We start from the raw sequence: 27,922 nt of genomic DNA, 5'->3' as shown, positions 1-27,922 counted from the left end.
AGCCATTAACAGCAGATGGGCAGCTTAACAGCATGTGTTACATTAGTGTTGTCCAGCTTAATTGACTAACTGAAGACTACAAAAAGCAGCTTTTATAGAGTAAGCATGTGTAAAGGAAGTAAGAGTAAAGAAATAATTTTTTTTTTTCCTTTGGCATGAAGGCACAGAAGATTTATATTTGGAGAGCCAAATGGGTTAATTTAAGTATCAGTATGTATACGTCTGTAATTCCTTTGCACTGCAGAACAGCTTTTGGAATACAGGAATATAAAGTCTAGCACTAAAAATCTCCTAGAGAATCATAAGTTACAGTGTCAAGTAAAAGCGAAAACAATTTGAAAAATCCCTCAATCACTCATTTAATAATCATACTATTTACCTATCACCACGCTTGAACTGCGTATGCACCATTTATCAAATAGGAGCAAGAGCCTGTAAAAGCTTTCTCGCTGCCTTTGGATTTAGTCAAAATGAATGCAAACAATCACGTGGGATTCAGCCAAGCAGTGACGTTAAATTCTGCTCTGTCAGAAGACAGCATCTGTCAAAGCCCACATTTAAACTGCTGCCTGCCTGTGCAGCAGCTGAATAACTACAGAATGGATTTTATAGACCAGAATCCTCGGTTAAAACGGCTCAAAACCATTTCTATTACTGCCTAGCAACAATGAAGGAAGGAATAGAGGGAAATCCTATTACTGAAGGCAGCTGAAGCACTACGCGATAGCACTCGCTGCTAACATTAGCATTAGAAATATGGATACTGAGGAGAAGAGAACACAGCACTGCATTGTCCGACAAGAGAAACATCAGATGTAAAAGCTCCAATAGATCTGCCGTGACCACCAGCCAGCCCCGATCAGAACAGAAACGGGAACTACTGTTCTTTTGTTTGAAGGATGAACAAAAAGCCCCAAGACAAGGACAACACTTATGAGCAACGAAGGTAACACAGCCAACGAGCAGACAGATGGACAGAGAGGATACTGTGAAAAGCAATTGCAGGCAGCAGACTGTTGGGGGATGTGCGCATGTTCGATAGCATCTTTTTTGCCGAAGTGATGGCGTGCCAAAACTATTTTCTGTGGGTATAATCCTCGCGTCATAAATGGCCTGACCAAGGAAGGTATGTCAAAACCTTGTGTGCAATATTCATTCAATTGTCTGTTACTTTTTTAGCCATTACAGATAGTGATCATCCCTAATTTGCAGAGCGCCGACATAACATGTCCCTGATCAGGGAGAAAGAATTATAGCAGGTTTTCCTCTCCCACAGCACAATGTCACTACCCTAACCTTAGTAAATGCATTGCTTACAGTCTGCATAAGATTGGTGTGGCTAGAGAGGGGGGATTAAAGGGATAATGCAGCAACTGTAATGATTGCTTTTAACTGTGAAATTAAAAACTCAAACCCCTCCAATATAGAAAAAATCAGTCAGAAATCCTCTCAAACTAGGTCAGAATTAATCCTTATCTTAAGTAATCTTGAAATGCTGGTAAAATGGCCATGATGTGACACGCCGAGAGCAGTGAGCCATCAGAACAGATCACACAGGCAAATTACATTATTTTAAAAGGACCTCCACACCTTTTTACACTTGCTTTTTTCCTCCCAAAATATATGCAAAATGTCATCAGGCTAATATTGGCCATGCATAAACTGGGAGCATGCAAAAGATTGGACATGATTTAAACCATCAGCAGTGCAATCAGGCATCACATTTCACAAATAACATCAGGCTCCCCTGACATCCTAAAAGGAAACCTTCAAACACAACACACACAGAATGGTCAGCACATAACTTATCTGATGCCATCATCACTATCTCTGTTTAATATGAAAACAGTGACTGTTTAACTTGGATTGTAAAATGACATTCCATCTTATTGCCATTCATTTCTATTTATCATTGAAATCTAAATCTTTTAACACTTGCGGCAAACAACTAAGATATTTGCAATACAGATTTAGGATCTAAATCTATACTGATTTCAGACATCACAGAAAGAAAGTGGTTATCTGCAGAATCTACCAATAAGCTACAATAAATCATTAAATGTCAATATAAATGTGCTTTCTTTGTCTGAAGCAATACTAACATACAATACAATAACTACAGCTGGAAAGAATTCACATACCTAAGGTTGCTGCATACAACAGTCACTGGTTTCAGATAACTTTTAAGCCATTTGGAATAAAATCACTTTTCAGAAGTTTTAAAACAAAAAATGCTACCCTCGGGCAATACTCCTGGAGAAGCATGCCTAGCTAGCTGTGCCACCTTCCATCTGATATTTAAAAGCCTGCACATCAAGCCTCATCCGAGTACTATTTTGTGCAAAAGATTAATGCAGTTTGTAAATGAATTCAGGCACATTATATGAGGCCTAACATGCCACTGCTGTTTATCAGGACACAAACACAGGCTGCCTTCTGAACACTTCCCTCTAATTAAAGAGTTTGCCCACACAGCTATTCAAAATATGAAAATCCAGGACATGGGAATAAGAAGTCGAATGCTTCAATCTGCAAAGCAGTTATTATAGAGCAGAACTGAAAATACAAGGAACTGAAACACCAGCAGAGCACAGACCACAAACAAAAATTCAAGAGGCATTCACAGTTTATATATTTGGCACTTGATAATGCATCAGTGACTGCACAGTCAAGTGCCAGTAATGAAATAAAACCACTATAAAGCATATCTTCAAAATTCAGAACTACATGCAACAACACACTTTCAGAGGATAAGGTGATTTTATAGAGACCTTTTGCTATACTTAAGGTTCTTTACCTACTGTCAGTACTTCGTGCTTGTCCCATAAGCCATCTGCAAAATGAAATTTTAAATACTCGGGCAAAAGCAGTAATGTTCTAATCCTAATTAAAAAGTAAGAGAAAAATAATACTTTCATGAGAGTGTTTGATGGTGATTTTAACATACATTAATACCTGCTTACATTATTTTAGAAACAGTGCATCCTAGCATGTCATATGTTTTTAAAGGCGCAATGGTACTAGTGTATTTCACTTGCTCAATGCTCGCTGTATCTTTTTAAAATGTTTTGCATTTGATTTATAAAGAAAAATACATAGAAAGTTGGGTTCTTTCAGTCAACAGTTTTATGAAGCCAAGAAATAGATGTGGGCCTTTTGAAAGGGCAAACAGTGATTGAAGATCTTCAGGAAACTCCCACCTCGAAAAATCAAGAAAATATGTGAGAAATTACTCATTTTAAATTTCTTATGATTCTAGTTCCATTCCTCACTATAAAACTTAGTTTAATGTGCACAGTATTAGCATGCAGACTGGAAAAAAGTTGGGGGGGGGGGGCATTCAGCCATTACAAGTGCCTTTCCCGGGACACCCTCTCAGTACACCATGGAAAGACAGCACCTGGAAACAGGTTTCAGTTTATGCAAATATTTACCTAACTGAAGATTCTCTCTTTCACCTCTTGCCATATGAATACAGGTGCGTAACAAAACACTTCTCAATTAAAAATGAAACACAGATTAGCAGTGCAGTGCAGATTTCCTGAAGTATTTGCATCTAATGACTGTAGTTTCAGAAGTGGAACAATTCAGGGTGACAAAATTCATCTGAATTCTAGCTGCTCCACATTCATAAAATTCTGGCTTTGACTTTCTTCTTAAAATGTGTATACATGCAATGGAATGATAATTAATCAAATATTCCCACTGTTGCCTCCAAACTGGTATCAAACAATTAATTTCCCTGAGATCTAGCACACCTTTTGAAGTAACATTTATGTTTGCTTTTGCAGAGATATTCTTCCCAAATAGTGTTCACTTAAAACACTGCACACGGCAGAGAAACTGAAAAACATTAGTACTGAGGGCAGGCTTTTATTTTCTAAGCATGCAAAAGCAGGTACAAGTGGTCAGATAAGTACAAGTCTTCTACATTTGGGGCATATTTTCTTTTACATAAGGATGTCTGAGTTAAAGCAGCATAAAGAGAGTAGTGCAGAATTTCAGGTTAATTCTCAAGCTACATTGTTTAAGACACAAGTTTCACTGCTGTGGACTGGAAAAAAAAATTCAGAGAGACAGCTCAGTCTCTGGTCTGGGGCATCAGTCTCAAGCAGTTAAAAAAGAACCAACAGTATCAGAAATACTTCCAGTGGTCTTGAGAACAAAATGCTGCATAACAGCACAGTGACAGCGAAGAGCTTAATAGATCACTAGACAAATATTTTGCTATTTCACAAAAAGAATCAACAAGCAGCGTAGCCTTTGTAGATGAGTTTACACCATCACAATGCACAGTTTCAATCCCCACTTAAGTGCTCCTCCTAGTGGAGATTTGCCAGTGAGCTATTGCTCTGCAATTCTGCTTCTCCCTTGCTCCCAAACATTATGAATGAGGCATCTTCTGCATACATCTTATTTTGTTTACAAATAAACTGACATACTGTAATTAAAATAAAGCTTAGTTATAGGTCTCTCCCTACCTTTCTGAAATAGAAATTTCCCCTTACATGATGTAGGCAGGCTGAATGTTGTCACACATACAATTTAAGGATACATTGTTCAACTGCCATCTCATCCTAAATTACTTCCTTACAATGTAAAATCCTGTAATAACATGTCACTTAGATTTTTAAATGCAGAAATTAATCCAAATATTGGTTTTAGGAGATAGTGAAACAATTAATAAATTACATATTTATAATAGAAATAGCATTTTCTCTGGGCCCTTGTTCAACTGCCATCCTTTTCCTATATAAAACCCTAGGGCCCAAAAATAAATTAGAGCAAATTGAAAATCACAAACGAATTGCTACTGTGCAGCAAAAGGTTCATTTAGGAGATGATGTGATCAGCTTTCAATATGCAGCATCATGAAGCTGCCATATTGACTCTGCTCTTGAATATGAAAAAAAATTAAAGACAAAATCAAGCGTAGGCTACTCTGGCACTTTCTCCTACAGTCACAGTTGCTGGTAACAATACTTGAAATTTCTGTACAATACCAGAAGTATAGTAGTTAAGTATAAATTTATAGAGAAAAAATAAATATATATCATGTTCATCAGATAGTTTGCCAGAAACTTAGTGCTGTGCAGTTTTACTTCCAGTTAATCTGAACACCTATCCAAGATATCAGTCTACCAAAAGTCAACAGCTTAAGTTAAGTTTCTATCAGCTGCATCTGAGCCTGACACAACAGCCAAGCATTCCGTTCAATGTTTTCTTTCGCTGTGGAGTAAAAGGTTAAGGGTGCCTGAAAGGTGACCGCAAGTGTTATCCTGCATTACCATCTGAGGTCTGTGTAGTGAGGTTACTGGACCCTGAAAATTAATTTTGACAGGTGCATCTTCTCATTGACTTTCTTCACACAGTTGGGGCCGGTGGAAACATGCCAAGCAATGTACTGTGACTAACGCAACTCTGCCATAATCAACCTTGCGCCGTCTGTCCCACCACCAATACATGACCATTTTACAAAAAAGGTTTTTAAACTGTGAGCTGTACTAGCCTCTGCATGTCAAATCAATTTTAATTAATGCCAATAAACCTTCCATCTGGTACCAAGGCCTTTTCATTCAGTCCTTAAACACTGTAGAAGGATTTCACAGTCGGTGTTCATACTTCTGCTAACATTATCAATTTTTTTTTCACTTTGTCTTTGGTATCCAGGATATTTGTCAAAACTTTTACCATGAAAAAACATTTTTGTAAAAGCTAATAAATTGGGTGAACTTTAATAATAAAACAAGGTTGGATTTAGGCATAAAAAAATAAATGAAACCTTGTTTATATTAACATAGGCTGGTTTTTTTTTAAAAAAAAAATTGCACTCGATTTTACGTTGATATCTACTTTCTCATTGCAACCTTTTATACTATAAGCATATAAAATTAAAGATTCCTGATTCTCTTTTCTTTAAATCTTTGCAGAGTGAGCCACTTGCAATTACTCAACATGAACAAAAGAAAGAATACCAAAGAATAGCAGTGGATTAAAAAACAATTGGAAAAGCATTTTGCTTGGCCATTATCTCATATCCCATCATTGGATTCTTACAACATGCTTCAGTGGAGAAGACGGCACTGCTGCTTTGCAAAAATGACCTGGAATACCAAGAGATCTCTGTTTCGCACCCATCTTATTGGCTTGATCTCTCTTGTATTTCTTTTTGCTATGTTTCTGTTCTTCAATCATCATGACTGGCTGCCAAGCAGGGCTGGATTCAGAGAAAACCCTATGGCTTACACTATACGAGGATTTAGATCTACAAAAAGCGAGACAAATCACAGCTCTCTAAGGAACGTATGGAAAGACACTATACCTCAGACGCTCAGGCCTCAAACAGTGACCAACTCAAACAACACAGATCTGTCACTGCAAGGAGTAACTGGTTTGGAAAACACACTTGGTGCCAATGGAAGTATTTACAACGAAAAAGGTACTGGGCATCCAACTTCGTATCATTTCAAATACATCATCAACGAGCCTGGGAAATGCCAAGAGAAAAACCCTTTTTTAATATTGCTCATAGCTGCAGAGCCAGGCCAGGTGGAAGCTAGACAAGCTATTCGACAAACCTGGGGTAATGAAAGCCTGACACCTGGCATCCACATAGTTCGTATTTTTCTGCTGGGGTTAGGCATCACAATGAATGGATACCTCCAGCGTACCATTCTAGATGAAAGTAGACAGTACCACGACATCATTCAACAAGAATACTTAGACACCTACTATAATTTAACCATTAAAACTCTGATGGGCATGAACTGGGTTGCATCTTATTGTCCACATGTTCCATATGTTATGAAAACTGACAGCGACATGTTCGTCAATACTGAATATTTGATACACAAGCTTCTGAAACCAGAACTTCCTCCAAGGCACAAGTACTTCACAGGTTACTTAATGAGAGGTTATGCACCTAATAGGAACAAAGACAGTAAGTGGTATATGCCGCCTGATTTGTATCCAAGTGAACGTTATCCTGTATTCTGCTCTGGAACTGGTTATGTTTTTTCTGGAGATTTAGCAGAAAAAATCTTTAAAGTCTCCTTAAGCATCAGACGTTTACATTTGGAGGATGTATATGTGGGGATCTGTCTTGCCAAGCTGCGAATTGACCCTATGCCTCCACCCAATGAGTTTGTCTTCAATCACTGGCGAGTTTCTTATTCCAGCTGTAAATATAGCCACCTAATTACCTCCCATCAGTTCCAACCTAGTGAACTGATCAAATACTGGAACCACTTACAACAAAATAAGCACAATGCCTGCGCCAATGCAGCGAAAGAAAAAGCAGGCAGGTATCGCCACCGTAAACTGCACTAGAAGGACACCGCTCCCTCTGTCAGATGTACCCTGTGTGCAACTTGTAAATATTGCTGAACGCATGTACAGTGAAAATGGATGAGCTTATTGGGACAGCCTTTAGTTGACCCCCATCACATAGTGGAGTCTGAAAATTATTTTTTTAAGTTAAAAAAGTATAGTTCTTGATAACACTAATATTATGAAACTATAACCAAAAGGTTCTCCCAGCAGATTCGAGGAGAAAAGAAGACAGTAAATAAGGAATTTTGTGTTAACGTGCAATAACGAGCATGCACACTTTGGTGGTACAATTAAGTGCTGATTATGTGCCAATAAAATATAATTGAGCATATTTTCCACACTAAAATTTTATTTTCAAAAATGCATTCATAGCTCTAGGTCTCTTCAATGTAATGGTTTCTTGTAATCTAGTATTGCTATAAAATGAAAAATGAAAAACTAAGGAAATGCACAAAAAGTAGATCAGTTTTACTTTCAAGTACCACATTAACATTATTATATGCCTCTTTAACGTACAATACATTTAGCAAAGTCACATTCACAATTTAGTAGGACACCACCATTAAACTTTAAAACATTATGAAAAGTACTCCCTTGAGGTAGGTCACTTTGGTTAGGAAAGAGGGATAAACTTCATCAGAGTTTGAAAAACTGACACTTTGTACATCATCTCTGGAAATGTAAGCACTGTTCTAGATTCAACTGTAGATTCAACCAGATTCTCCTCAAAAAGCTGACCAAAAGTTACTTAATTTTCTAGAATTCATAGGATGAGATCTTAAAATCTGGTGTCAAGTAACATTCATATTGTCATCTTTGTGCAAGTTCAGAGAATCTGCTATTAATTTCCTTATACACTTCAAAGCAGCTAAAAGGCTGACCAGAAATGAAAAAATGGAGCTTCAAATCTTTCACTGTAGTTTCAAAAATGCCTCGTTTGGTGGAAAGAGGGAGAAAACCAACCAAGTCTCTGTTGATTTTGCCCTTTCCTGCCTACCAAAACCAAAGGATCAGTCTAATGAAAAACAAGTCTGCTAGAGAAAATTAAGCCACACACCTTCCTTTATAGGTGGGGAAGACCAGGTCATAGTAAGATTGAGAGTTCCAGACAGCAATATGGGCGAGAACAAAACTGAAGCAATTTTAAAATTTGAGAGGTAGGTTAAATCTATTTACAAGTTTCCAGTTTTCTAACAAACAGAACTTTTAAAGCTTATTTTCCAACGGAGTTGCAGCAGAGTTGTATTGGATTCAGGTTATTACTGTTTGTCACAGTGCCAGAGTAAACAATACCCACCTCCGATTTAGCAGCAAATGATGGAACTGCAATCAGTTTTCTGTTTGACTGGGACTTTTTCATTGGGTAAAATAAAAATATTTGATGTACTTTTATTATTTAATAAATTTGATTATATTTATGGTCTTCAGAATTTACTTTCTATGGAAAAGCTTTTCAGGAAGAAACAAATTTTTAGCTTTAGCATTACTTCATTTTTCTACTGTTCTCTAGTTCTGAAAGCCTCATTTTCAGACCAGGCACAATACAGAAATGACAGTAGGATTTTTATTTTGTAATGAAAAGACAAATCGTATTATGGAGCACTCTCAGGAGCCCTAAGGCTGTCTGCATGCAGGAATTTACACACATGACCAGATTGTATTTGCACTGGACCAGTCTTCTGAAAAATTCTAGGAGCTCCTATTGAAAGTGTAGGAATTTTCTTGTCGCCTTTTTTTGGTGATCCTCCACTAGATTTTGTTACCTGCTGTATTTGAGGTATGGTAATTACATGTTTGTGCATTTTCAAGATACCTGAAATTGCAGAAATGGTCATTTCTGGGGAAAGTAAATGGGTGTAAAAATAGTAACTCTCTGCAGAAGTGATTTCTCCAAGTAGATTGAAAGTGCATCAACTTAGTTTATGTGATGACTACTGGTATCCATGTGACACAGAGATGCAAGGTACCTTAGAAAGAGTCTTTCAGAGTGTTCTTTCCCACCTACTTTTCCCACAAGTTTCCTCACACTCATCTGCCTGCTTCCTTCCAGCTAACGCAGGCCACAGTTAATATTCCAGCTGAAAGCCACCATGCTTAAGTTAGGTATATCCAAGCTTTACACAGTAGTGCAAGTTTTAGACAACCAGAGTGCGTGTTGAAAGCCAGATGCTACTCAAGGGTATTCAGATTTGGAAGCAGTACAATCCTGTAAGTGGCCTCTCCCCAAGTAATGCTGGCCAAGAACACAGTCCACGCTCTTGGAGAGGAATTCCACAGTGTTCCCTGCCTTCAGCACATTCAAGCTAGACTGTAATGTACTCCACTTGGATTTCACCAATCCTGGCTAGTTCAAAACGCTGTTACTGGCTTCTGGGTATAATCCCAGAAGTTAATAACTAAACCTTAAATAGTTTGGCACTTGAATCATAAAGTTTGGCAGCCAAACAACCTCTTGGGTACTCCACTTTGGAGTGCATACATGATGCTGATCTGTCTGAGCTTGGCAGAATTATGGTATGATGCCTACGAGCTCAGTATATGAAACTTCTTGCTAGTTAAAATATTATTGAGGAGTATAAGAAGTCAAATAAAAAGCCATTTTAATGCCCTCTGAAGGGTCTATGAAGCTACATTATAAATATATTTAAATGATTAAAACAGCCAAAGGCTACTGAAATTGTTTTTACCCAAGTACTGTCTTCTCGCACAGTTCATTACAAAGCTTCCAGAAGAGGAATAACCTATATGATGAAATATGCAATTACAGAATTAAAGACCTACATTCCATTCTCTGAATGTTTTACTGTATTCTAGCTTGTGTTTAAGCTATTTGCTCACTCTACTAGAATACAAAATCAGATAGCGTTAAAAATAGTGCAATAATTATTTACATCCTTAAAATATTAGACAAGTTCTCTCACTTCCTTTCCTTGTAAAGCAAGACAAAAAAAAAGCATTTTCATTAGCAATATGATACAAACTTGTATCTAAAAGTCTAATATGTTTGCAGTGTAAAAAAAAAAAAAGGTATAACTACATTACTTACTGTGGTATAGAAGTTTATATAATATTTGCTTTAAACATTTTTACTTCTCTGGGGGTCTGCTTCAGGTTGCAAACAAGCACAAAAAGTTAGAGACTCAAAGCTTGTAAGAAAAAAAAACGCCATGTCATCTGCACCATCATTATGGCAAAGATAAATCTTAGAAAACTGAAGCATGGTAACAGAAATCAGAAATGGGAATTCCATATTTTTTCCCTATTTATTTAACTTTTAACTAAATAAAGATTTGCACATTGATACTACATGACCAAAATAAGGTCTCACAAAAAATTCTTTTTAATGAACAGAAATGTTCTGTTCATATCTCCAATTAAATTAGTGATGTGGATTATTTGCAGATCACACATCAGTAGGTCTGGGCATGGAAAATGCATAACCACAGGCTTTGGTGTAACATAACGGATCCTACCTGCAACCATTGACAGATTTTTCATGGGTAAAGTTCACGATCTCTTGTAGTTTGAAAAAAAATTGCATCTAAAGGTACTTCCAAGCCTCAGTGGTTGATCAGAGGGAAAATTCAGCATCAAGATCTTCATTGAAACTGCATAAATTATTTTTATGTCCTACAAATTTAAAATTATATTTTGGCAACGATCTAGAAGAGATGAGACTGACTGGCTTTCAGGTTAACCTTACTAGAATAGTAATTCAAAATTTGTTTTTCTTTGCAATGAAGTCATATAAAATGTGTCAGTCCAGATTTACAAAATATTTTTTGAATATATTAACATGTTAAGATATGTATTAGCTTTTTCAAAATCCATGCTAAATCAGGCAGGGAAGGGAAGGGAAGCACCTAGAAGCCATTACTTTAGACTGTTCCCCCCATCTCTACTAATCTTGCTGACATGTTAACACAATCTCCAATCATACTTCTATCTAGAATACCTACATAATCCAAGTGTATGAAAATCTTATCTCTTGAATGAATACTCATTGCAATGTGTGAAAACTTCCTAGAAGGATATAAAAGGGACAGGGAAGATGCTAATACAGAAACTAGTACTTCTTACATCTGTGCTATTAGCTAGAATAGATTTGCAACTGATTTGCAAAAGCATCAATAGTTGTTTACATATTTTTCCAATTTTAAAACACATTCCTCAATCCCTATTTTATGCTGTCAAATACACAAATAAATATTGGACAAGTATTTATTTACACTACGATAACTGCACCTATCAAATTTTAAGAGTACTACCATCCTTTTCATTTCAGGTTGTTCTTGCAAACTGGCAAGCAATTTGGGTGGCACACAGTTTTCACTCTTGCTGACCACAATTTCAAACTGCTGATCATAGCTAACGGAGATGGTGTTTGCTGCTATTACAAGAGATCACATCTCTAGCCCACACAGTCCCACCTCCCTCTTCCAGCTCAGCTCCACAAGACCTATCCGCTCTGCAAGGAGAGTATGGGGGAAAAGGAAGGAGGCAGGGAAGCTGCACTGCCGGCTATGCAATGCTGCACTCTGCAAATGTAGGTCAGAAAGGAGAGATCAGTGGCTTTTCTTTGTACCCACAGCGTGACTGAAGTCAAAGGCTTTCCGAGGCAGGAGCCGGGGGGAGGGCTGCAGAGAACAACTTCGTACAGATGGTCAGTTTAAAAAGCTCTTGAATTTCAGAAAACAGAAGAGAGAAACTAGAAATGCAGCAGCTGATCAGCATCCAAGGCTCAGAGATAAGGGAAATTATTGAAAGTGAGGCCAAATTAGAGAGCAATACCTGACTTTCTAGTGGTGTTTGCATTTCTTTTCTGGAGAAACTGATAATTGAAGCAGTAAATCCATTCCTGTAACAATTTTTTTAGCTTGTGATTGCAGTGCATACCTTTTATTATGGCCTGAACTGAAGTAATTGTAAGACCTGACACATTGGCATAACCAGCAGGTCAGTAACTCCACAGAGAATATTTTACATGTAGGACTGTCAGCACACAGTCAAACCAAAAGCAAAGCAAACTATATCACTCATCTCTAGGACTGACATTTCATTTTCAAAGAAAGAGTTAATTCCAGTCTTCATTTGTCCCAGATTAACTCAAAAGAAATCTATCCTAGTACAACATGATACCTTCCTTTCACAGTTAAATGACTGCAAAGGATTTTAGCTGAACATGGGATACAGATAAAAACCAGCTCGTTGCTGTTCTGATATTACCATGGAAACAGTTACAAGAGCTCTCTTACGCATTTAAATCTGACAGTTTTCATAACACTAACTGGATGATACTAATGATGTATTTTGGTTCATGAGATAGCTGTTGTGTAACTCCAACCACAAGGCACGAACCCTTTGCTTGTCTCATGATCATGCCTGTGGTCAAAATGTTCTGACCAAGACAATAACCTTGCAGCAGTACTCTCAAAAAAGCCTGCCCAGCACAGGCAACACTTGTGGCTTAAAGCTTTATGCAGTCTCAAAGGTTTCCATCTGAATGCTCAAGTTGTGCCCAGTTAGTGTCCAGGGTGGAGAAGTCAAGACTGGTGAAATCCTGGACACAATTTTTCTCAGAGTGCTCTCATTCACCTGAGAAGAAGACATTTTCTATAGAGTGAATTGAATTGCTGCTGATTATCTTCCAGGTATCATTTGCCCAAGAAAGCAGGAGGAAGAGGAGAAAACTGGCATTTTTCCACAGCTTACCAGTTTATAACACCAATGTACATTTTTTAAAATAAGACAATAAGAAAACTCTGCAAGTTGCCTCACTGGAGCCTGAAGTGTACCAAAGACTATACAAGCGTGCCTCTCAGGAAAGGTGTATCAGAACAAGTGCATTCATCTCCTTGTTGCCCATTTAACCTTATCTAATATTAATTGGCATTTCAACTGTTTAATATGAATATTCAGTGAACCATTCACTCTGATCTCCCAGATGCTCAGTGTGGGCATAATGGAGAAGTCTCTTTTTCCTTACCTCATTAGAAAGAGAAGTGGGTGAAACATATTTCTTATCCTAACATTTTAAGGATACCAGCTTTGATGTTGTCTTGCAATTATTTCAGCTGGAAAAGATGAAGAAACTGAGAACAGTGTGAAACCCTTAAAGGTTTGAAATTTCTCAAGATGACCAAAATCAGACTATAGAGGAAACAGCTCTACTTGCTCCAAGAGATTAATCTCTTCAAATAAGAGTCCTCAATAAGTAAGTATTCTCAGTTCTGTTAGCACTTTTTAAAGTTTTGTATTAAATAAAAAAAACAAAATCAAACACATGCATGGCATCATAAAAACACTGCATCTCTCCCTTTTGAAAAACCTTGCCACCACCACATCTTTTCTTGTGGAAAGGTCAAGTGTTCCCATATCTCAGTACAGTCAAAGTTAAAAACAAGGAAAACTGTCACCAGAAATCCTTTAATAAAAGGCCAAAAAAGTCACCAAGGAAAACAAACACCTTGTTGACTGCCTTTACTAAGTATGTAACATATGCTGCATCTAAACAGAGGTCTAAGAAGTGTTTGGAGAATAAAGGAGATAAATAAAGTTCCATTCAGGATTTCTATGTCACTGTCATCACTTCCAAAAGAAACCTGAAATTGGTATACAGAAGCCCCAACAGCTACACCATAATTTAAACCCCTTGTGCCATAACATATAGGTTGATGCAAGATGATAAAAGAAAAATGAAACACTGGAAAACATCATCTGTGACTCAGACAAAAAATGCAGCACTGCACTTAATGCAAATGCCAGTCTTTTTACAGGCATTCCTCCAAGGTCCACGTAGGCATTGATTTTTGTAGACATAAAAATTCAACTCAATTATCCACCCGTCTGATTCAAAGAATAAACAATTTTCCATTGCATCATCTGTGAATAATTTAAAGTAATGTGCTTCATTAACTTTTTTAAAAATGTAGAATAGGTTAACATTTTTATGTCCTAATAATTTAAAGAAACAAGATTGCAATTCAGAGATACTCTTAATGTTACTTAAGACTCTAAAATAAAAGTAAATATCAAATACATATCTACAGGGACAACTAACACATCTGTTTCTCAAGGAAAAAAAAAAAAAGTTTGTCGTAAGCACACTGAGGCATATCAAAGGGGGGGAACCCATAAACCAAAAAATCCACAAAACCCACACTGTTCCTATAGAAATGTTTTTTCAACAGGGAAGTATTTTCAGTAATGCCCCTATTAATGTCGTGAGAAAGTCCTGTCTTGCAAATCTGAAATGATTTTTAAAAGATGAAGCAGCAGATTACCTATACGATTTCACCAATTTTGAGATGGTTTATCTATTTTGGAAGTTACTTTAAAAAGATAATCTTTTCCCTGAATTCTCAAAATGGGAAAAAAAATAAATAGAGGAAGAATGACAGATAATCACAATTCTTCTACTTTACAAAAATTATAATTTATTGAGACTTAAAAGCAATAGTTACTACCTCATACTATCCAGCTGTCAATTACTCCCTTTGAAAAAGTAGTAAAGTTTGCTTGCTGCATCCAGCAAGAGTATATTCCTTCTAACCAAAATTCAGTTAAGAAATAGATGCAATACACAACTTCAGATATCCAACTTTCATTAATGCTAATGAAACCTCAATGACAACTTTCTGCCAATAATTTGGGTGTCCAAAGCCCAAGTGAAATATAATGCTGCTATATTCACTGAAAACTCCACTGTCTGGGTCCCTCAACCATTTTGAATTTTTTTTCTCCTTCCACCATTTCTTCATTTTCTACTAGAAGTTAAACAGTTGGAATGATTTATTATCCAAATTTCACGCTAGCAGAGTAGAATGGACAAACTAGAATAAAGTACACAATTACATGTTTTCCCAACCCTTCCTCCTATTCATCAAAGAATTTCACACACATGTGAACACACTTTCTCTAACAACTTCTGCACACACTTCATAAATTGAGCAGTACTTCAACAGTACTTCAAAAGGTAAGACAATTTATGACAATCAGTCAAATACTAATACTTTACCTTCCAGTTCTGTCAGAGAAAAAAAAAAAAATCTATGGATCTTGTATTAAAAATTTTTAATTGTAAAAGATTTTATATGGAATAAAGAGGCTATTTCCCCCCATTTCTTATCACGATATTCTCTTGGACTTGTGAGTACGGGTATAATACTTGGATTCATAATACCTTGATTTACTTATATAACAGATGAATCCTAGAGTGCCTTTTCTTTCTCACTATGGTATACAACTCAACTGCAGAAAGCAGTACATGCTATAATAGTCACGCTAGGAAATAGCAAAGTTTAAAGTGCTGAAGATAAAATACTCACTGGTACAGTCATTTCAGCCTATACAACTATGATCCAGCTTAATGTCAATATAAATTGCAAAGTTGGACAGCACTTATGCTCAGAAAGGATGGGCTGATTCAGTCATGCCAGAAGGCTGAACAGCTGGCCTTTGCACCATTTATCATATCCAGATGTATAGTGCAAGGTGCTGGATAATTTTCATTTTTCTCTGGGACACTTAGACACTTGGGCAAAACTAGCCTTACCTATTTGTAGAATGTGCTTTAAACTGGCTTTGTCAGTCAATTGAGGTGAAAAATAACCACAATGAAATGTGCTGCCATATAGAAAAAAAAAAAAGATGATTGCCTCCCACTACGGCCAACTTAAAACTTGCACATTTCATTGGTTTTAGTGGCCAATGCAGACTCAAGAAAAAACTATGTTTATAGTTCGTCCCCGGCTTTTAGGAAGTCAACAAAAACTGAATTTATTTTAAAATGGTCAAACAAAGGTTCCTTTTGTTGTTCTACTTGCCTTTGACAACTACATCTTCAAAGCTGAGCTTTTTCCCAAGTTATCAAAAAGATGTGATGACCCCACTAGAATATGCAATATGAAGAACTAAGCGTTCTTCTAAAACAAATCCCATAACAATCTCTCTCCTCACTCAGACACCTCAGAGAAATATCTAACTGGTCTTGTTTTAAACGAGTGAACATTAACTCCCTAAACATCACTATTTTTAAAAAACTATTCAGAAAAGATGACACAAACCTGTCTGGTTCTGATAAACACCAAACTACAGCTTCTGAATTTTCTATACAACATTTTCAAAGCTTACTAATAAGCTTGAGTCCTTGAGATGGCATCAGAGAATTGCTCATATATTGCAGTCCAGGTCTTTGCTTAACAGTAAGATCAGATGATACTAGACCAAACATTTCAGTGGTTTGCCAATGTACCAATGCGGATTTTAAAAAAATCCATTAAGTATAAATGTTGATTCGGACCTCTTATTACCAATACTCCCTCCCTAAACAACAGAAAATTAATCCAACAACTCATAGAAACGTTACCTGAATTTCTCCATTTATTGAAACATTAAGGATCGCGCACAGAAATTCACTTGCAAGGACTTGTCTGAGACTATACCATCCTTCATATACACGGTATGGGAGTTGAAATTATCTGTGGTGCTGCTAACTACGTTAAATGAAAAATACAAAAAAACCCCAGTAGAAATACTTTGCAATTATTGTCCATTATTCTAAACTTTTAAAACAGAAACACAAGTACACAGTACAACTCCTTCTATTAAACAGAGACAGATGATGCAAAACCAAGGAAAACCACATGTCTGTGGAAATACATAGGCAGGATAAGCACCAAATTAATTGTAAGAGAAAATATTCACCCCATGCAGCTTATGTAGGTAAACAAAACAATGGAATTTTAACTGATAGTTTTCAAATGATCATTGTAAATACTGGAAACAAGTATTTTTCCTTGTGTAATAACAATTAAAGTGTGGCAGGAGTAACTATGCTCCAAAACAAACAGTCAGTTTAGCAAACAGTCCCAGCAAGTTAGTTTCCTATCCTCTTCTCACTTTACAGATCACAAACATGTGACGCAAAACTGAAGGCAAAACCAACCAACTTGGGTTTGCTGACCAAAATAAAACCAGAAATTAAAGAGACATCTGCAATCTTTTTTTTTTTAATGCACAGACAACTGCATTAAGAAATTTTTTAAAGGTACTGAATTGCAAAATTTATGTAAAATCCAGAAGATCTTGAACAGTGCACGCTGGAAAAAAGTCAGTCTTTACAGGCTAGTCAATAAATAACCACTGCAGTTCTACATAATCTGGCTGTTGCTGCCTGGACTGAAGAGCAATAGTTTAATTTTATTTGTGGATATGATTCAGATCACATCTGTAATCCTATGTGAGCTAGTAGTGAACACACACAGAGCACTAAGAAATGGGACCTCAGGAACAAGAGAAACAGGAAACACGTACGAGTCTGGGGAGGCTGCTCCCACAGTCAATGGGCTAACCAATGATCTGAATGTTTATGAAGATGCAAGTAAAGGTGAGAAGTCAAAGCATATTAATTTAAATGCATTAAATTCCCACATGAATTTTCTAATGCAGGAATAAATTGGCCTTCATTCATTCTAAACCAAGGAAACTAAACTACAGCTAAGTAATTTTATTCCTAAAGACATCACCAGCCAATGGCAATTTAATGCAGTATAACTTAGGAATGTTGATGTTGTACACTTTGGTAATTTGCTTTAATTTGCTTCAGCGCCTTGATCTAGATATAGCCTTAAGGAATACTTGAATATTGCCATACTAGATTGCATCATCCTTTGTATTAAGGAGAAAAGGTTATTTCTGAACGGCAAAACTATAAAGCACTTGCTTGAATGGGAAAATGGAGATGATTGTCAAAGACTCTTTGATCCCTAATGACTCCAAGCCATGCTCAGGTACCAACAGCTTCACCCTGAAAAGACCTGAGGTGTTCTGTTACAAATGAAAAGTAACATAAATTTAATCCTTGAAAACAAATTGGGCAGCTCAACAGCTACAAGAGAGGGCTGGATGGCAGTGCCAGTAGGTACTTGAGTCCCTGAAGGGCACTGACTGACTGAGACACAAAGGCTACCAGGAAGGAAAGGTGGCATTTCTGGCACAGGGGAGGGGTTTTCCCCCCCAAAAAAGCTACACACAGCTATTGTTCTTCGATTAACATTTCTGTGAGTGCAAAGGCACTTCCAGAAGTCTATTTGTTTGCCACAAAATCCCTAAGCAAGATCAGATGCTGAAAAAGGCAGATAACTTGTGAACTTGAACTATTAAATGGCTCCCAGGTAAGTAGCAGGCTGAAGGCTCCAAAAGCTAGAAGAGAAGCACAGCAGTTAAGACTCAGTTTGCAGCAAAGAAGAACACCTGTGAATACTGCTAGAAAGCATATGGGTCCACCATGAGTCTCTCCTACAGCAGCTTGATAATAAGTAGTAAGTATAACTTCAGCTAGGGCTACAATATCAGAAAATAAATTTATTACAATATTAATCAAAAGAAGTGAAAATTAACTGAACCCAGATTTAGATAAGCATATACCTTTCCATGCAGAAAAGTTCAAAAATTTTCATGTTTTACAGTGAAAAACAAAATTAAAAAGCAAAATACAATTCACAGTAAAACCTAAGTTTACATTGAAGCATAACAAATACACTACACTCAGCCCTTCACTTGACGCAGTGTCTGTCAGGCCACGCCTGGAGTACTGCGCCCAATTTTGGTCCCTGCTTTACAAAAAACGATGCAGATAGGCTGAAGAGAGCCCAGAGAAGGACCACTAAGATGATCAGAGGGTTGATCACATGAAGTAAGGCTGAGAGGAAAAGTCTTAGGGCAGACCTTATTACCATGCATCAGTACATAAAGGGTGTCTACCAGGAGGGTGGAGACTACCTTTTTAGGAGTAGGACTACAGATCAGTGTAAGGAGTTAACAGACTATTAATAAATACAATGAGAGTAGATGCTTTTCCTCTACCAAGATAACATCACAAAAGACAAGTTTAAAAATTACTGAGAGCCCTCCCTCTTCACCAAAAAAAAGCCCCAAAGTTATTACAGAAAGGTGCAAACACCTTTATGTAATTTAACTAGAAGCAGAACATTTACCACCACCACCTTCAGACTTGCCGGAGAACCTTATTCTGCTTCCTTCACCCCTGAGAATGGAAAACATCTGCCCACCCCATCAGCTTTTAATCTTCTTATGGACAGAATTAATTTCACTTCCTCCTGGGGAATGTGGTAGCTGAGGAAACCGGTCAAGCCTATGTGGGGCCAAAGTAAGGCTTTGGTATTAAGAAGAAAAAAAAAAAAAAAGGAGTGGGGGAGGGGAGGGTGTGACCCCTCCTGTCCAGGATAGTTCTCAAAGCTGTATTATTTTTAGTTATGCTACATTTATGAACTATCAATACATGTCTATGCATTTTAATATAGTTTAAATATGGCTTCACTAAAGAAACATTACTTAACTGAACATAAAGCAGAATCTCATTGAATAAGTTTATCAAATTTAAATGTCAAGTTTATCAATCATTTTCATTCCACTTACGAGAGGCACCAGAAAAAGTTACATTATTTCTTTAAAGGTATTATTCTTATTCATAACTGAGAAATATTAATATACTAGTAACTACTGTTTAAATTTAAATTCTTGATCTTAACCTGGAGAATGGTGCGTACTTCTAACTTTTTATATTTTCTTCCTCTCAGCTTCATGTAATAGAGTGATAAGTAATACTTGAAAATATTTTCTATGCATTGTGAATTTCCATCTATAAAATGTTCCCTGCAAATGGATTATTGTTTACAGTTAAAATAATCTAATACTTACATTCATATTTGAAAGAATGACAATTCACACTGTTAGATAACACAAGCCAACTACAGACAGCTTTCCTGCGGAAACAAGTCTTGATGAGGACTGCCAAGGGAAGGAATCTAAGACGCATACTGACTACGTGGCTATGTTGTACAGTACAATAATAAGCATATGAAAGTTTTCCGTATTAAATATTTAGCACATCTAAAATAAGGTGAGCAAACTGCCTGATTAGGCTAATCTTTAATTAGTCTGAATGGCAACTGTAACAAAAAAGTAAATGCAACTTTCAAAAGATTGCAGGCATGAACAAAGGAGTCAATTCACATGTTTAAGTTCCGCCTATGAATTTTGAGCCAACTACAAAACTACCATCCAAAAACAGATGTAACATTACAGCAGGCAGTCCAGAGGTCCTTCAGATTTTAATTTCTAAGACAGCATTATGATCTATTTAGTATTCTAGTAAGCATTTTACTACTTTAATCTGCATTTCACCTGCTGCTCATGTCCACATATTTTTGGAAGCTTTTTCATAATGTTATTTTCAAGACCTAATTATAAATTTGGAACATACTCTGTCAGAACATATGATATCACCCTAAAACAGAACGGATCTTATAGGTCAATGTGAGGTAGTTGTATACATTAATATATTTTATATATCATTAGCTACAAAATATTTGGCTTAGGCCTCATAAAGCCCTCTTCATCCAGAAATATCTTGGTTTGCTTGACAACCACAATAAAACACGAGTAATCAGGTAGATCATCTTTTTTAATGACAACTGGATTGCATTTTAATTTCAGCAGTATTGCTTTTGCCTCATTTACATCAACTCCTGCAAAAATAACTAATAAGTAGAACTGACGAATACTGCTGCATGACATACTCTCAAGTTTCCTTCCAAAGTAAAAAGAGATGTTTCCCCTCCCACCTAGGAGAAGGATCTGTTAGCAGCCTGCTTTAGCAACATTCCCTTCCATCCCCACAGTGTGTGTTGAACCCACCTTGCAATTTCAATAAAACCTGTAGGAAAGTTACCGCCCTTGTCAAATATTATCAAAATTGCTGACCAGGGCAATGAAACCTTAACACATCAACTGTGCTTCCTTCCAGGCCAAGGAATGGTATGAAGACATACTCACCTTACTCAGGTGGAAGAGAGACTTGGGTGGTTATAGAGAAAAAATATATTACTTTCATTCTCTACAAAGAAACCTAGATTTTTTTTAAAAAAATATTCTAAATTAAAAATACTATGAATTTACAGCAACTAGACTGACAGTTAACTGCAGGCAATCATATCACATCACTACATCATTTTGCTTAGTCACACAAAATTTTGCTTCACACTTCAACTGAATTTTAAAAGCTTATCTGCTGCTTATGCACAAAACCCACTCATACACCTTTATAGAGGGAAAGCGTTGCCCACTTTTAACTTTAAAGAGCTAAGAAAGTGAGATATTTTAATTTGAATACTATACCCTGTCTCCTAAAGCAGCAAACCAGTTGAATTGTTCAGCTTCCTAAAACATAGTCTGCCCAATGCAATGTAAAGCGAAATAAAAACATGCTTTGTTAATATTCATGTCTTATGAAGTCTAGCCAAAAGTTTTATACTCTAGCTAATAAAAAAACCCAGTTCGAGTAATTTATCAATTTCTTTCAATTCTTCAACTCCTTCAGATAAGTTTGACATTTTAAGTACATCAGACAAACCTTCATTATTTGAAATAGTAAGGACTAATGATTAATATGCCTATACTAGCAAACAAAATTCTGAGAATCACTTTCATACTTCAAAAGAAAATCAGAATGTTTTAGCTCAAAGAAATTCACACTAAACAATTAACCGAAAGATAAGAAACAACGTGTTTGGTGTGGGTTTTTTAACTCAGTCACTATCTTCAGTGTTAAGTTCTACAAACATATGAGGTTTTCTAAGTCTTGTGACTTAAAAAATCCCCAGACCAAACACCTCCATGAAATCCCACAATCCTTTTGGGAATGAAGATGGGCAAAATGGAAAGTGGTGACAGGAAATTAGAACAGGCAATACATCTTTCAACGCTGTCCTACATGCACTTCATACATTCACAGATCTCCCTTTAACTCACTTAGCTTAGATGAGCAGTGTCTTTAAAGGAATTTTAGGTGGATTAAATGAATGAAGACCAAAGAATCACCCCTTCAGCAGGGATGCAAGTAGTTTCCTCAATAGCATATTGCTCAGTGAAAACAAACACAGCTCTGCAGATCGCAGTCACAGGTATATTCCAGAAGGTATGATCAGTATTGCCTAAACCCTAGCTGAGTGAGCCATAACAAATGCAGAGCTCATTATACAGCCTTCATTTTCATTTACCTAATGAGAAAGCCAATGCTGAAACAGAATGTATCCAGGACTACCAGTAGCAAGCCTATCAGGATTCCCCCAATAGATTCTTGCCCTAGCAAACGTAAATAAAGCATTTAAATGCCTTGAAAGGGAAGATGCAGATTCAACAGCAACAGCATATGGCTGCATAACACCTGGTTTTAGACAGAACAATACAATCACATGAAGTTAGCAACCAAAACGTAGTCAGCCTTGATCAATTACTTTCTTAAATGGTATAAGAAATTGCCTTAAGGGTTTAAGAATAACAGCCATCTTGCTGTTCTAATTGGATTTTCTCACTGACATTCCACTATGCTGAAATAGCACTGAATGACAGCCCCTATCATCTTTCTCCCAAAAGACTGAGAACCAGGATTCTTATCCTAGCATCTTACTAACATTTAACTCCAAAGATCTGTGTCGTTGTGAGTTCTGCAGGTTTGACACACTTAGGAAGTACCTAAGTATCTTTGCCTTACATATTCTGAAGCAAGAAATAAAGAACACCTGCCGACACCACATTCTCATAACTGCACAATGTGAAACAAAGTCTGCCACACCAAGACAGCATCTGGTTGGATTCAAACAGTAGCAACCATAAGAAAGTTAAAGACAAGGGCAGAAAAACAAACCAAAAACAAACCAACAAAACAACCCAAAACAAACCCACAACTGCAAAAAGGAGAAAAGAAGGTGGGCCTTTAAAATAGCAACTCCAGAATAAAGTCCACAAATTGAAACATCAGTCCTTATCAATGTTTGAAGGAGGTTGTAACAGTAAGGACAAAGTACAGAACTTATTGAAATTAAAAAACCTTGTAAGGATAAAAACCTCATAAAGGAGAACTTGCTCTGGCTTAACTAAGCAGTAATAAGCAGCACAAGTGAGAGGTATGCGAGACTAGGCTTTGAGGCACATTCCTAGGGTATTACCAGGGTAACAATCAAGTTATCCTACTTTCCAACCTCAGGAAAAGGTCTGACTATGATGCTAAGGTACATATAAGCAAACACTCCAAGCAGAAAACTTGATTCCACAAATAGTGTATTGTATCTTACTCCATAACAAGCAAATAACTAAGTAGTAAACTGTCACATGGCCTAATAACAATGGCATAATCTCAGCACCCGAACAGATGAAATCTTGACCCAATCATCTCCATTTGGGTACGTAAAGGCCTCAGCTTGAACTATAACTTCGATTGGGTTACAGTATCATGAACTGCAAAATGTGTTAGAAACCTTCAGAATTCTGTTAAAATTCTTACAGACAACAGGACAGCTTCCCGTGTGATTATTTTGGCAAACATGGATAAACTTGCAAGGAAAAAAAGGGATGCTGAAGTGAATTACCTTCTGGTCCCTTACCTGCCACATGCTCATTTCTGCTGGGTCCTTAAGACTTTTACACTGCCCTTGATAGTTGTGAATAAATTACAACACTACAATAGCTAAGCTATTAGAGGAAATTCCATGATGAACTGTAAGTTGAAGATCAATTTATTACATGTTCTAGATGTTTGGAGGTACTTTGTAGAGGGAAATATGTTAATATTGTCTAACGTAGAAGTTGTGTGAAGCACACAATGTTTGATTGTTCAGAACAACTGAGACACGGTACAAAAATGTGTAGCTCAAGTTCAGTTGGTATCATTAAGCCATGTCCTATAAAACTTTCATTAATAGATATTACACACAAATCTTTAGAACTGAGAAACACAAATTAATCTAAGCACCTATACAGGATTCAAGCTGAAAGTTGCCACACAATTAAAAGAACGCAAATAGAGCTTCCTAGACATTTTTATTTGGGATCATGTTTCCAAATGAGAGTAACTCCTGAACCATTTGTAAAGGATCTGACTCATAGCACACAGCCATAGGGCTAGCAAATAAATTCATATCATTCAGTTTAGGTCAAGACAGATCTAGCAAGTCATCATAAAATTCACACCAAGAATTTTTAAGGCTCTCAGACTTCTCTAAGTAAAGCCCCCTGGATATCTCCAATTCTTCAAGGTATACTCAAAAATACTTTGGACTCTCATACTTGGCACTCTTCCATTTAAATCACTCAAGGACCTATCAGACCTGCCACAAGCAGACTTAGCATGCTGGCACAACCCAGTTTTACACAGCATAGTGACCTCAGACACGTTCATTCAGTAACAAAGCTAAATGGCTCCAGGTCTTGCTCTGTCTCTTGTTCAGTAACACACTGGGCAACATGGGGATGCCTAACCTCCTAGATGTGTGACTGGTTACAAAATACCTACTTATCTTGAATATGGAATTCTTAGTCTCAAAATAAAACAAAACCTGTTAAAAGAAGCAAGGCAGGCAGTTCTATTGTATAATGCAGTACAACAGCAAGATAGCTTGGCACAGAGGTACAGAAGTTATAATTGCTGAGAAAGCAAGTGCAGCATTCATTAGCCTGACACATTTTCTTGAAAGCAGCATTTGTATGTGATTTTTCCTTGGTCTCCATAAGCTGGACTATTTACAATAAAACTCTAAACTAATTTATTTAATGTTTGAAACATGACTGAAACAATGAAATGCCAACTACTGAAATCCCTGGCAGACCTTTTGAAGATAAAATAACAGTTCTTAAGAAACTTGGTTGCATTTCAGAGTAACACAGATGCACATGGCCTTCTAGTCTGTTACTCCAGAGTAGTGCAAGTTTGGTGGCCGACTATTCAGGGGAAACATTCATTCCTCCAGCTCAAGGCATTTGAGTTAGTGGACACATCCTTGTCCTTAAAACTTCATGGGCTGAGAACCTCATGGTTGTCTGAATTAGTTACAGATAAATACGCTTAACATGAAAAAAATCCAATGAAAACAGTTTCTACCTCCAGAATCATCTACAGAACCTTCTCACAGACTATTATTACAAACATCCTTTTGATGGTTAAAAGCCAAACAGTATGCACACAGAGTTCTAGAATGTGGCTCTGCCCACAGAGGAGAGTGGGGGTGTGGGTAGGCTGGTGTTACACTCCCATTGAGAATAATGACAAGCTTATGCACAGGCTGCATGAAAATGACACTGCTTCACAGGCCTTTTCAAGTGCTCTCAAAGAGTCTGTTGTTTTGTTGACTCCTTCCTGAATGCCACTGCTCTCAAATATTTTAATGAGATTAGGACATGACACAGAAAACCAGTGACATGTGGATAAGATATAACTCTCCTATCTAATATTAAAGATGTATGCAATTCTTATTTATTTCTTAAAGGTAAGAGTCTCTTTATCAAGAGACAATACCCAATTCCACGATATCCTTCCAAAGTCATTTCAAGTTTTGGCACTGAATCACAATCTTAATTCCTCACGATAAATTGAAAAAATATCCTGGGGCTTTACATACTTCTTCAGAAGCATATCAATTATCCAAAGTCTTTTACATAAAATATGGGCACACACCATGTGCACTTCTACTTCCTCTCCAATGGTCCTGTCGTTAAGGTGCCAAAAACTTATTTCCCTTTATTCCATTACACTCTAATCCTCTGAAAAATACACCAGAGTCTGAAGAACACTGCAGTTGAAACAATAAAAACACTGAGACTATCATACTCAAAAGATTCTGGGGACAATAACAGCACCATCCTTTGATTAGTCAATGCTCAAAATCTGAGACTGACAACAATCTAGATGAAAAACGCTGCTGGCCTTAGAGGTGCTAACCAGTCTTCCAGTTCTTCTGACATTAAGCCTGTCTCTGGTGTGGCTTACATAGCGACCCTGTTTTTCAATAGTTGTTTTCTATCAGGACTAAGTAATGTATTTGTTTTGACTGGAATGTAAAGTATTTTCTTTAATTACCAAGTCTCATATGTTTACTTAGGGCAATTTTACAACTGAGAAATTGTTGTAAAGCCTGGCAGTTAATGGGAAAGATGGATGCTCCTTTTGTTAATTTCTAGGAGAAGCATTATCACTGAACTCAAAAGCACTAAGAGTTACACAGAATTTGTTACTAGAGATAAAACTTACCTTCCAATGCTCTACAGAAATTTGCACTAGTTTGCTACAAAGTGTCTCAACTGAAAACCTCACTAACTATGTCAAAGCATAGCCCCAAACTACATGATAAATAGACAATCTAAATACCTCAAAGAGGTGCTGTATCTGCCTACTTACTGAACAGTGAGAGAAAGAACTGCCAACAGTAGTTCTGGCTGCTTAGGAGTACATATCATCAACACCAGATTCCATTACTAGCAGCAAAAACAAGAGACAAAGGAAGCTCCTGAGCTTCAGCAGCTACAAATACTAAAAGAAACCAGATTTTTTTGTAAAAACAGCAAAGCTTTCTAGCAATCAGGAAAGGCAGCAAAGTATTTTCTACAAAGACCTACTGCAGTACTATGCAGATCTTATTTGCTTGCAACCAGGTTTATAACCACACTGAATCACAGTTCATGATCAGTCAGAATGAAAAAGAAAAAAACAACAAACCCAAAGATGAGTAAAACAAGCATCAGCACGACTACTACCATCATAGAACAAGCTATAGAAACAGTTAAATATTTCACATATTCTAGTTATGCAAACCATTCAACTATGTCTAAAAGAAAGGTCAGACCCACTTTCAAGGTTTCCACTAGACAACACTGCCTTCGTCTCCCAAGTTAATATTTCTCTTTAGAAAAGCAAAAGGGTAATGCCCTGAACATGTTAAATTACACAAGAAAAAAAGAACATTTTGAGAATATCATCTTTAAATTCTCGCTCAGCATTCCCTCACACCTTGCATGGCACAAAAATGCTAACATAGTTATCTTACATATAGCTCTTATTGGATCCATCTCAAACAGTAAACTTTACTACTTAAAAAACAGAGGTTGCCCTGCTATACAGGGGATTATGCTTTGAAGTGCAACCTGTGGGTAGACCTGTAGGTTTCTAAAAGTCAGCCTACCCAATCTGCAACATGAATAGCTAGGTAACTAGATAGCAAGAGCTACCACCACTAGCTTACTAGTTTCCAAAACATCACCAATCCAGGCAAACAGAAGGTGGCACAAGTATTAGAAAAGCCTTTCTGAGTAAGATGTCCAATTATAAACAATTCCAGGTCCAGAAGAATGAAATCATGCCTTCCCAATAAAAATTCATTAAATAAATCAGTTCTTCCTATGAGAAAGTAAGTGTGCCAATTAAGCTAAAACCCTGTTACAGGGAAGAACTGCCAGCAGTACAAGTTATTTTAGCTGACATTACTTCAGAAAAAGCCCACCATTCACCATCTGTTCTGGCACAAATTTTGAATGCTAAGAAAGTTTCCAACATCACTGATGAAAAGAATGCAGCCAAGATGAAGAAGTTTTTGTTTTGCTGCTAAAAAGAACAAGCACCTAGGACAATTCACATTTCAGCAAGAACAAACACAAAACAGAAGTTTCACACATTTCATAACCATTACAGAGAATTACAATAAGGCAGAGTGCAAGTGGAAGACACGTAGAGAATATAACAGGA

At 36.9% G+C, this 27,922-nt stretch overlaps 2 protein-coding genes across 2 annotated transcripts in view; one reads left to right on the top strand and one right to left on the bottom strand.

Annotated features, from left to right (window-relative positions):
- CDC73 (cell division cycle 73) overlaps positions 1–27,922 on the bottom strand; it is a 113,668-nt gene that overhangs the window by 43,051 nt on the left and 42,695 nt on the right. The window lies entirely within an intron of this gene.
- On the top strand, positions 539–8,915 carry B3GALT2 (beta-1,3-galactosyltransferase 2). Its single transcript, XM_069862480.1, has 2 exons — positions 539–1,126; positions 5,931–8,915. Exon 2 carries the CDS (start codon positions 6,061–6,063, stop codon positions 7,327–7,329), a length of 1,269 nt encoding a protein of 422 aa, XP_069718581.1. The 5' UTR covers positions 539–1,126; positions 5,931–6,060; the 3' UTR covers positions 7,330–8,915.

This window comes from Phaenicophaeus curvirostris, chromosome 8 (genome assembly GCF_032191515.1).
Source record: "Phaenicophaeus curvirostris isolate KB17595 chromosome 8, BPBGC_Pcur_1.0, whole genome shotgun sequence".
In the NCBI taxonomy this organism is placed as follows: domain Eukaryota; kingdom Metazoa; phylum Chordata; class Aves; order Cuculiformes; family Cuculidae; genus Phaenicophaeus; species Phaenicophaeus curvirostris.
This window is presented reverse-complemented; position numbering and strand designations above follow the sequence as displayed.